This window comes from Toxorhynchites rutilus, chromosome 3 (genome assembly GCF_029784135.1).
Source record: "Toxorhynchites rutilus septentrionalis strain SRP chromosome 3, ASM2978413v1, whole genome shotgun sequence".
Lineage (NCBI taxonomy): Eukaryota > Metazoa > Arthropoda > Insecta > Diptera > Culicidae > Toxorhynchites > Toxorhynchites rutilus.
Genome location: NC_073746.1, coordinates 7,324,038 through 7,336,095, shown reverse-complemented (window position 1 = coordinate 7,336,095; position 12,058 = coordinate 7,324,038). Strand labels below are relative to the sequence as shown.

The window sequence follows — 12,058 nt, the reverse complement described above, 5'->3', positions numbered from 1 at the left end:
TTTAATTATAATAAACAATAAATGGTTAAAGACTCTCAATTGATGACAAACTTGTCAATGTGCTACTTTTTTGGTAGTTTTGAAATCATTTGCGGATTTAATTTTCATTATATTTTTGTCATTTTTTCATTCTTTATTCATTATATCACTCTACAATACAATGGCAGTAGAGTGCCAATGTGTGTATGGGAAAAAATTACCTTCGAATTTTCGAACGGGACTACCTTAAAAATGTTGATTCCCACGGAAAACCACCATATGTGAAATATCAGCTCAATCAGACTTCATTTACTAGTGTTACTCAGCCGTCAAAGTTCGGGAGGGACCAAATGTCTTCAAATTGCATAAAACGTCGAAATTTACTGTAATCTCGAAAAAAATTTTTGTCAAAAATTAACTTTTTGGCACTCGGTCATTTTTGTGTCTAAAAAGTCGATTTTTAATTTTAATTTTCCTCCCTTTGATAATTTTTCGGTTTCCAAAAAAATCAAATTTTTACGTCTTTGACACTATACTGAGAGAAGTACACTGCGTTTCACAACTATAAAACCACTAATTTTCTCTGAGTTTCCAGAGATAATTAGAGAAGTCGGTTGAATTGAGGTATATAGTGTAGAATACAATAACTTCCTTCATACAAAAAAACTGGCCATTTCAACATTATTGTTGTGTTCAGGCGCGAAACATTCAAAAAACTAAAATTCCAGTGTTTCATAACTATAGAACCAGATGGAAAAACTCTCATTCCTTTACAAAATTAACGTAAATTTCACATGAAGTACAACAAGTTTCTAATTCGTAGGTCATATTTAGTTCTCAATCAGTTTAAGTAAGCCATTCGGAGTGGTTTCGACCAAGTTGCACCATTTTGTAGTGTGTATCTCGTACTACGCAAAGGATACTGCTTGTTTAAGCTCTTCAAATGACTCATACTGCCTGTAAGCTGCATCTATTATTCGTCCGATCACTCCTCATAAGGAGCTGACCAATCCAGAATCTGAAACCCCTATTCATTGAACCATCCCATAACCTCCCGGATTTTATGAATTGATGCCAAATTACCCAATTATCACATTGTTTTCGATGCAAAAACAGAAGTAAATGATTCTGAAGTACTTCGTTGCACTTCTAACTGTTCATTCGTGTTCATGGCAAGCTATCTAAACCAGGCCTTTTTTAGAAAATTCTCCTCAAGACATAAAAATTCAATTTTCAAAGCTGCGGGTCCAAAAACTAATGTGGAAGCCAATCCCAGGAGTTTCACTATATCAGGAGCACTTTTCTGATGAAAAAAAATTATAGGAGGTTGTGTCCAAGATACGACCGCATTGTTGACGTAGAACTGCGCTGTTATTTTATATAAGTCGCTTGTTTATACCTTCGGATATTATTCTATAATGCTGTGAAATTTTAGAAACAACTGCTTAGTAGAAAAATCTCTGAAATGATTTTTTCATTGTAGAATCAGTTGACGATAATTGATTGATGATTCATTCTTGCCCTCGCAAAACAATCGTATGTCGCAATTTTTTTCATGTCAATGCATTGAAAATTTACCTCGAAGGCTATTCGGGTGGCCTTTTTTCGAAATTGACATAGACTCGGCTACAGTCGATTATATACATGTTGCACCAGCACCATTATTCCATATCTCATAACCTAGGTAGTGCGGACTGAATCAAAACGGCTGTCAAAAAAGATCCAATTGAAATGTCAAAAGAGATCCAACGATCAGGAGTGTTATTTTTCTTATGATAATCAACACTATAAAAGAGGTATTGTTGTCAAGGGTAAAAATAAGTAAAATTATAAAATGAACGAACTACATTTTTCCGTCAATTGTTTAATTAACCATTGCATCTCTGAATTAGCATCTCAGCCTTTCACTGAGCAACGCATTTTTAATGTCCCCTCTCTTTGTCATAACGTTTTTCCGAACGTAATAAAAACAAACAAAGTCAGAGTCACGTAAATGTTTACTCCTGCGATTTGGAAATATTCGATAAAAAGTGGAAGGAAGAGCTGCCAGATGATTTTTAAAAAAGTCTGTAAAAACATGTGAATGTCTGTTAAAAATGTGGAAAAGTCTGTAAAAGTGTGCAGATCTATAGAAATGTCTTTTAACGTTAATTTTCACATATTCATTAATACTTTGTACGATGCACGTAAGATTGTATTCTGTATATATATACAGCCATTCCATGCCAAACTAATATAGTGGTTCTCAGATCTTCGTCAAAAGTGGTAATTTTGTTCTTTATCGCAAAACGTTAAACTCGTATTTTTTTAAATTTGTCATTAGGGTGCCCATTTCCATTTTAGGGTGATCCCAAAAATCATTTTTTTCCACTTTTTCCCAAAATGACTTTTTTCAAAAATTATAACTTTCGAACCACTCAACCGATTTAGATGATCGACATATCAAATTTAAGCCAATGAGCTTTAATTGAGAAATATTTAACTTGCATATAATATGGATCCTATTTTTAATATGGATTGAAAGCTGAGAATTTTTTACATAAAATATCTCGATATCAGAGATGCTATTTTTTTCGTTTTTGAAATATTATTTTTCAAAACTAATCGATGGTTCGAAAAACAATTTTTCCCCATTTTTCCCACTACAAAAAGTCATAACTTTCGAACTATTGGACCGATTAATATCATCGACATATCAAATTGAAGCTTACGAGTTATTTTTCTTTGAAAAAATATTACTTTAGCGAAAAAATTGAATTTTGTTTTTGTAATTATTGATTGAGTTAGTTTTTCATAGTTTTCTCGGTTAAAGATAGGAGCGCTATATTTTTTTATATTTTTTATGGAAAGCTGAGCATTATTTACCTAACATATCTCTATATCAGAGATGCTATAATTATAGTTTTTAAGTTAGAATTTTGTAAATTTAACATGTTTTAAGTCTTCGATCAATATTCATATGTGACTAAACTAGACCTATGCTACTAGAATCCAATCTTCCCGCAAGTGTGAATTTTGCTTATTGGCTTCAATTTAATATATCGATCATCTAAATCGGTTCAGTAGTTCAAATGTTATGATTTTTGGCAGGAAGTTATTTTTGGGCAAATGGGGAAAAATGATTTTTTTTTAAAAATCATATCTAAAAAACGAAAAAATAGCAACCCTGATATCGAGATATGTTGTGTAAAAAATCCTCAGCTTTCAAGAAAAAATATAAAAAAATATAGCGCCCTCTAGTCCAAAGTCATAAAAAAATAAAAAACGACTACAATCAATAATTACTAAAATATAATTATTTTTTTCGCAAGTTAAATATTTTTTAATAAAAGGCTAGGTCAATTTTATATGTCGATCATCTAAATCGATTCAGTGATTCAAAAGTTATTAATTTTCATTTGTCATTTTTGGGAAAAAGTGGAAAAAATGATTTTTCGGACCACTTAATAACTTATGTGCTGTAAGTGTGTTTAAATGTTTCAACGATCTACACATAGATACATACACATACATACACATACATACGCGTTGTTAATTTTTATAAAAAACAGTATTTCTCCGTTGATACATTGGACATCCACCAAGGCTTGCGGTCTTGTCGTTGATGAAATTTATAAAAAAATGCAGTGTATATTTTCCATCCGCCATGCAAGGCTATACAAGTTTTAGATCACCACACGGCCATGAACCATGTCTGTCGTAACAATATCGAACAGTAACCCATATTTCGTCATAAGCAGACCCGAAAGCAAATGTAAGTTGTTGAAAATAGAATGAAAATTTTTATTCGATGTTGTTTAAATACTTAGAAGACATAGTCCTGACCCTAACTTCACTATTTTTCAATAAATCTCCTTGCATTTCAGCAAAACAGTCTTAGCTAGAACAGAAAATAATTATCAGAGACAATTTTCGTTCAAGATTTTTCCTTACCTGCAGAGAATGCAATTTTTCATTAATTGTGAATAACCGTATCCTCTCTTTCGTCTGCAATGATGTCAAGGCAAAAGTACTTATGTGTATGTGAGTTCCAAACTTCATACACACCAGATGGGCCAACCAGAAGGACTGCCGGGCCGCAGGTTGAGAATCGCTGGTCTAACGTCATGTGTATTGATATATACTAAATATAATAACTTTTCTGTATTAAAACTATGGAAAAATGTCATATGGTGAGTCAAATATTTTTGATGTGATGAATAGATGTGATGAATGTTTTACAGATATGTCTGTAAATTTACAAACATATTTGTAAATCTGGCATCTCTGGTGGTCTGAGAATTTATTGCAAGAAATCGCTTGAAAACATGCATGAATTTGCTTGAGAATGAAGTGGATTGAGTCCGCACCACTTAGCTCATAACTACATCAATATATCTTTGGCACCGCATGTAAACAACAACAATGACACCACTTGCAAGTATCAAATATCATGCTACATGTTATTTAGTATTGCCTCAAAGGAATCGCACCTCTAGATATCGTTCGTACAAACTAAGCGTAAACAAGCGTTCACCATAGCATGCATACAGAGCCACACATTGGTGGCTTGAAACTACTAGCAATATAAACATTTCTCATCATGTAGCGGTCAGTACTATAAATCACTTTTAGGGCAAAACATACTCTAATATGTATTTGCCCTAAGGTAGACAACGACGCGAATGGGCTGAGCTGATCATTATACAGCGTAAAGCGTACTAGTTTTAGTTCGGGAGAGAGTCCGGGAGAGATTTCCGCGAGACAAGGTTCAGGGATGCTGCGTTGTATGGAAGGGGAGAGGGAAGGCTGGAAGATGGTTTTTCGAAACCAGAATGATTCGGCCAATGACAATCCTCAGATTTCCGAGGACAGCCGACGAGATTTGGGAAATGACGTACTTCCTGTAAGTACGTTTGACTCCACTTTCCCTGATCTGAGGATTTCTAAGCTTGCTCACTTTGTTCGTGACTGCAGAAAATAGTGGAAGTGCGCGTGCTCGTTTCACTAATTCCAAAGGTAGTTTAAATTTAAAGCAGCATAAGTTACGTTCATGTTGTTAATAGTTTTCTTTTCGTTAGGTCATAGTAAAACTGTGAAGTAGTAAACCAAAGGTAGCGTGTTGTGCGTGTGTGTGTTCGAGTTACAGGTGATATAGACATTACAAAAATCATCGATCACAGTGCTAATTTCCACTTGCACAGTTACCCGTTCTCCCGCAGGCAATTCGGAAAAGCCGCTTTATATGCCAATATATTTCGCCGCTCAAAGAGCTCGTATTCAACATCCGCAGCACGAACAGCAAAATCACCCGTAGAGCCGGTCATCAGCAGCAGCCAACAAATTTGAACCAATAGCTGGTGAGTCCGTTCCAAGCTTTTTTTTTGTGCGGTGGGTGACGTCCGGTGAGGACGTCACGGAGTTTTTTATATATTGCCCTAAGTCGGGATGAAACGGACGGCGAGGAAAGTTCGCGTCCGAGTTAACCATTAAAAGGTGAACTGCAATTGCCGAGCGTCATTGTCGACGTCGCCATACAATGCGCTCAATAGATAAATAAAAGACCCCGGGGTAACAAAAGCTCGAATAAGCACACACTTACCTTAGAAAGCTTTCAAACTAGAATTCAAATGGAAAGGAATAGGATAGCAGGAGTTAGGAAACAAATGTGAATTCGAATAAATTATATGTTACTTGTTCAATGAACTTGGTACTTTACGCAAATATATGTTGATGTCGAATGCTAGCAAGGAAGGAAGCTTTGATAACGTGAATGCATTTTTATGTTGCATATTATGAATTGTGTCGTGATCGTTTCGTTCTGTCTGTGGCGAATGAGATTTTCCATTGTTTGCGCTTTCTCTGGACGGGTAGCGGTCTGGCCCATGATGAGCGTTATTCAGGCATGAGTGGAGTCTACTGAATTCTTTGAGGTTTAAATCTGTTTGATGGGGGTTTAATTGAAAGTCTTGTTTTGGTTAGAATTCCGTGGCCTGGCTGGAGCGATCCGTACTTTCATTACGGAAGTAGTGTACTTGAACTCGCCCTAAAAGGGAGTCTCAACCGGGCAACTTTAATCTTGGCGGGCAGTCTCCTTCGGGAGTGGCGCTTAAGCTGCACGCTTGTAGAAAATCGGCCAGCCCACGGCTACAATCAATTTGCGCTATTCTCAAAAGAAACGCTTCTGTTAATATTACTGGCCTCGAAAAGAGTTGCATTACTTTCTCGTGCTCGAGAGAAGCGCAGCTGTCACCCTTAGTGGAGGAAGTTTTGCTTCTGGTAAGCGAAACCTTATCACATACAAAATTCCAGAACATTTACTTTCTTGATGACTAAACAAGAGAAATAAACTCTTTTTGTTAATAACAACCTCGAAAACAGTAGCAATGCTTCATTATGATCAATATTAGCGCAAATGCAGTCCTAGTTGAAGGCAGTTTTGCGACTGGCACGCGAACCCAAATAACTTATAACATTCCAGTAAGACATTCAAGATGCTTGGTATTCCCAAATAATTTTTTGGTGCACAACCTTAACGTCTGCTTTGCCATAACGTCAGTTTAATGCATTGATGCATTCTCAAAGACAGTTTTGCGACTGGCACGCGAACCCAAAAAACATTCCAGTAAGACATTCAAGATGCTTGGTATTCCCCAAATAATTTTTTGGCGCACAACCTTAACGCCTGCTTCGCCATAAAGTCAGTTTAATGCATTGTTGCATTCTCAAAGGCACCAACGAAACCCTTATGATGATGGAAAACAAACAATGTTAACTGCTTGGAAAAAGACTGAATACTCTGCCGGAACTCTGCCACTGAATGAACTCTGCCGGAACACCCATCGATGCGAATTCGCTGATGAGTTTGTCAAGAGCGACCGCCTTCACCACCAGCGGGGGAGCTTTATTTTGGTTGCTGCCTGGGCGTTTACATTTTTGACCGACGCGCCGAAATCGCCTATTACGCTGTTGTTCGGTGCTGTGTCACATTTGCGAAGACTCGGTTCAGTGCGAGCGCTTTTTACTGCACCAACACCGCGTGCATCATTAGATGACGCTTACCTCGAAATTTTATTGCCCCTGGCAATGCGTTCGTTTTCTGCAGGGCTCGAGCCTGCCTTCCTCTTCTTCTTGCTCATCGCATACTACGCGAAGCGTCCAATTTATGACGCGGAAAGAAGAACACACGATACGAATAACGCGAAAAACGAACCGAAAAATCAAACGACGATATCCAAGTTGGATTACCACTGGTGGGGTCCAATCTTAGATCGAAGCGCAGCGAAAGCAAAATGAACTGGATTACTCAACAGTCCGATGCCGAATGAAAGTTTGCCTCAGCGAGATCCACTGTTTATACTCTAGGTAAGTATTCCCCTTCATTCTTCTTCTTTTCCTTTGTTCACGGAGACTTTAAATCCTACGATTTCCCCTCCGTTGGTCGTCGATAAGTTGCTCGTTATTGACATCTCTGTTCGGGAAAGCACTCATCTGGACAGAACATGGAAGTATGGGAAAATAGAAACACTTAAAGTTTTCAAGAATTTTAACCATTTACTAACCAGGGGATTCTATTGTATGGCATATTAAACAAATCTTACGGAATTTCCGATTCGTTTAGTATGTAAATCGCCAAAATCCGTTCGCGGCAAAAATAGTTATTAACGCTAACTATATTTCATAAAAACGTGACCTGTTTTCTGATTTGACACCCTTAATGAAAGACGTAGTTCTACGTCAAAAATCAATTTGAATAGAACTTCTTCATACTGGAAGGATTTACGAGATGTGTCATTTAATTTTTCAACTCGTAACTTTGCTGGCGGCAGTTTGATGGTTTGGGGAGAATTTTCTCAAAAAGGCCTGGTTTAGATAGGTTACCATCAACACGAATGAACAGTCAGAAGTGCAACGAAATACTTCAGAATCATTTACTTCTGTTTTTGCATCAAAAACAATTTGATAATAATTTGGCATAAATTGATGAAATCTGGAAGGTCATGGCATGGTTTAATGAATAGGGGCTTCAGATTATGGACAGATTCAGCTTGTTTACCAAATCAAAACCCTGTCAGGAACTTATGAGGAGTGATCGGACGAATAATAGATGCAGCTTACAGGCAGTATGAGTCTTTTGAAGAGCTTAAACAAGCAGTATCCTTTGCGTAGTAGGAGATACACACTACAACATGGCGCAGCTTGGACGTAACCACCCCAAATGGGTTATTTGAACTGATTGAGAACTGAAGATGACCTACGAATTATAAAATGATCGTAATTAATGTTAAATTTGACGTTAATTTTGTAAAGGAGTGAGAGTTTTTCCATCTGGTTCTATAGTTATGAAAAACTGGAATTTTAGTTTTTTGAATGTTTCGCGCCTGAACACAACTATAAAGTTGAAATGGCCAATCTTTTAAATGAATATAGTTATTGTATTCTAAACTATATACTTCAATTCAACCGACTTCTTATATATCTCTGAAAATTCAGAAAAAATTAGTGGTTCTATAGTTGTGAAACGCAGTGTAGTTAGTAAAGATAGGGTTTGGAAAAAAGAAATGTCGTATTTCTGATCGAAATTTGACGCTTTATTTAACATACTTAAAATTATTCAAACTTAATTATCCCCCCCCCCCCTCCTTATTTGCAAAAACCTCAGACAGCTAGTTTTTGCAAGCCTCTTTTGAGGCCAACTTAGTATCACCAAGAGCGGTTTGCATGGACCGGAAGAGATGATAATCACTTGGAGCCAGGTCCGGACTATACGGTGTGTGCAATAGGACATCCCATCCGAGCTCCCGTAGCTTCTAGCGGGTCATCATCAGTACGTGGTGTATCTTCGACAGCCACTACACCAGAACGAAATCGATCAAACCAACGCTGTCCTGTGCGAATCGTTACAGTATCGGATTCACATACCACACGATTTTTTTCGGCCGCCTTCGTTGCAGTTTTACCTCGCAGGTAGTAAAAACGTAAAATATTCTTGCTTGATGGAATCCATCTTTGTCGCGCTATAACTTGAGACTGAAAAGGACAATCACAACACTGTCAAAACGACACTTGTAGCACAGATTATCGGCTTTAAATAGCCGTATAGTATGACCCGATGCGATAAGTACAACACAAGATATGTTTAAGTGTTGCCATATATTGACAATATACGTCATTTCTTTTTCTCCAACACAATATAACGAATTATTTTTGGTAAATGCTACCAATCTATAGCTGTTTTCTACCGCACTAACTATTGGTATATCCTACGAGGAGAATTGACATACGGTTGGTAATATGTACAGAAAATCACCCCGATTCTGTATTCCGAACGATTCGAAATATTTCGAACGACTTGAAAAATTTCATTCTGTATTCCGTTTGAATTGTATAACATCTTTCGTTCGACGCTACTCGAATGTCAAACCCTTTGATTATTTCGTTCGAGTGGTGGTTTGCAGTCGAATTTCTCCCGATATTTTTTTACTGCGGATTGCTAAAAAAATGTAAGTAAAGTTTTACATCGGTTGCTTTTAATTGATTTTTTAATCAAATTTCTATTCACAGGGATAAAACCAAAAACATAACAACAACAAAGAAACAGTTTGAGCGGCTGGTGCAGCTTTTGGAGAAGAACCCCGACATCGCAAAAGGATTTATACGTGGTAACTCCGGACCATTTTGGAACGATTGTGCTGCTGAATTAAACAGTTTGGGACCACCCATCCGTGACGGGTCTGGATGGAAAAAGGTATTTACTGAAACTATTCCGAAATAATACATATGTATTTCACTTTTAATGTCCGGCAGGTGTGGGCGGATTATAAGTCAGCGTTGAAGCGCAAACTCTCTCACAACAAAAGAGAGCAAAGGGCAACTGGAGGAGGACCCAACAGAACGATACATTTGTCTGAGCTAGAGGAGCAAGCGGTTCAGCTAACTGGACTGTTGGAAACCGTAGAAGGAATACCAGGTTGTTCTTCACAAGAAACACCTAAGGGAAAAAACAACGACGTTAATGCAGATGTACGATGCGATTCAATTGACGAGTCCGACGATGCGAATGATACGGCTATTCCTCAATGCTCCCAACCAAAGAGACCTAGGCTATCTGTCCTCAATTTAGTTCAAATACAAATTGAACAACAAAAGAAATTTCACTCGGAAATGGAATCGCTGTTGGGTACCTCAAACAAAAACCTCAATGATATGGTACATTACCAACGCCAATTCGCCAAAGCAATCAACTCAATAGATACTGGTCTCAAAGAAATGTTGAAAGAACAAAATCGACATAACCGCGAAATGGAAAAAATCGCTCGAGAGAAGCTGGAGGTTAAAAAAATTCAAATATTGCATTATAAAAATAAACACAAGATTTAGACATTAGATCACCAAATCGTATTATTTTATTTATCGCATACAAAAAGTAAAAATAGATGATAGTTGCTAGTATTGGAGAGAATAAAAATTTATTGATATGACTCATCAAAATATGCCCCCTACTGAGAGCATCCGTATTCCAAACATATATTATGAAGTGCACAGCACACATTCACAATTTGAGCACATTTTGTAGGAGTATAATGCAGTTGTCGCGCTCCAAGTAAACATCTAAAACGATTTTTAAGAACACCGATTGTTCGTTCGACTATGCCTCGACCTAAAGCATGCCTCTGGTTGAAATCGCTTTCCAAACTGCCTTCTTCCGGAGCTCTGAATGGCGTTACCAGCCATGATTCCGATGGGTAGCCTGCATCACCTGTGGGAAACAATTTTATCATGCACATCTAGGAAATTTAAACAATTTTGTTTACCCAGTATTTTAGTTTGTGTTCCGCCGTTTCGATGCATCTGCTCGAAATACGTTCGTACAGGGCTTATTCGCCATATATGGGCATCGTGATTAGATCCGTGAAAGCTAGGATCAACGAAACGGATCCTCTGCTGATCGTCACAAACCTATAATGCCAAAAAAAAATTAAATACAATTTTTGAATTTAATGCATGCTGTACTTACAATGAGAACGTTCAGACTGTAGAACCCCTTTCGATTATAAAATAAATTTCGATTCTGATTAGGGGGGATTATTTTTATATGTGTTCCATCAACACACATGATTATTCCTGGAATTCCAGATTTCTCATAGAAATAAAGCTTGGCACGTCGCTGTTCATTTTCCGACATTTCCAATGATATCCACTTAGAACATAATCTTCGCTCCAGTATGTTCAGCATTTCAGATAACACCTTAGAAAAAGTGGACTGTGCCATCGCAATATGGAAATCTTTTCCCGCTCCAAGCTGGTAGTTTCCCTCAGCGAAAAATCTCAAACACGCCGCCAGCTTTTCCTTAACATGAATGCCACTTTTCTTTGTGTTGGAAAAATCGTGTTCAATTTCCCCCAAAACGTATCGGAATGCCTCTTTCAAACGAAAGCTTTTAATGAATCTGCATAGTAGAGGAAAATCGATAATAAAAAATCTAAGAAATTCAGAGACAAATAAATTTAACTTACGCATCGTCTGAAAGCTCCATTAAATTACCGGATGTGCGCAGATTCCGTCGATTATAACGAAGTATTCCGATTTCTTCATACACTGCCAATACCGACAATAAGGCGGAATCCATTTGGCTAATTTATTTTCTCACTTATTTTCTATTCACACCGAAGAACAATTCAAATAAATTTAAATTTCAGCACCCGGCACAACTGTCTTTTAGGTTTATTTTGCTTATTTTGCCATTCGACGACATTGAGTTTTGACGTTTGGTATTTGTGAGGAAAACATATATGAAAATCGATTCTTTTGTATGATTTTGGTGATACAAATAATAAAAGTAAGTATCAAACGAAAGGGTAATCTTCTCCAATGCTAATTATGTCGTACAAAACAGTTCGAAATTCTTTCGAACAGTTTGAAATAATTCGATCGAAATGAGCAATACGTTCGAAATAGGGAAAGCAAAATTATAACTCGTTCGAGATCGCAGTTTCGAACGAAATGCAAATCTGACGGAATGCAGAATAGGGGTGAATATGTACATTCTACTAATGTTTGCACTAACGAAGCAATTCGGTAGTTTTCTACCATGGATTT

The 12,058-nt window shown here is 37.2% G+C and overlaps 1 protein-coding gene across 1 annotated transcript; it reads right to left on the bottom strand.

The window, feature by feature from the left end:
- Positions 1–10,457: 10,457 nt before the first annotated feature.
- Positions 10,458–11,763, bottom strand: LOC129780112 (putative nuclease HARBI1). Its single transcript, XM_055788061.1, has 3 exons — positions 10,976–11,763; positions 10,773–10,917; positions 10,458–10,717 (listed from the first exon to the last, which is right to left on the bottom strand). Exons 1-3 carry the CDS (start codon positions 11,477–11,479, stop codon positions 10,458–10,460), a joined length of 909 nt encoding a protein of 302 aa, XP_055644036.1. The 5' UTR covers positions 11,480–11,763.
- Between the last annotated feature and the right edge of the window lie 295 nt (positions 11,764–12,058).

Coding starts and splice junctions, on each gene's coding strand:
- LOC129780112 (XM_055788061.1), bottom strand. CDS start 11,479: ATGCGTAAGTTAAATTTATTTGTCTCTGAATTTCTTAGATTTTTTATT. Junction 10,918..10,975: donor ACAGTCTGAACGTTCTCATT/GTAAGTACAGCA, acceptor TTGGCATTATAG/GTTTGTGACGATCAGCAGAG. Junction 10,718..10,772: donor AACACAAACTAAAATACTGG/GTAAACAAAATT, acceptor TGTTTCCCACAG/GTGATGCAGGCTACCCATCG.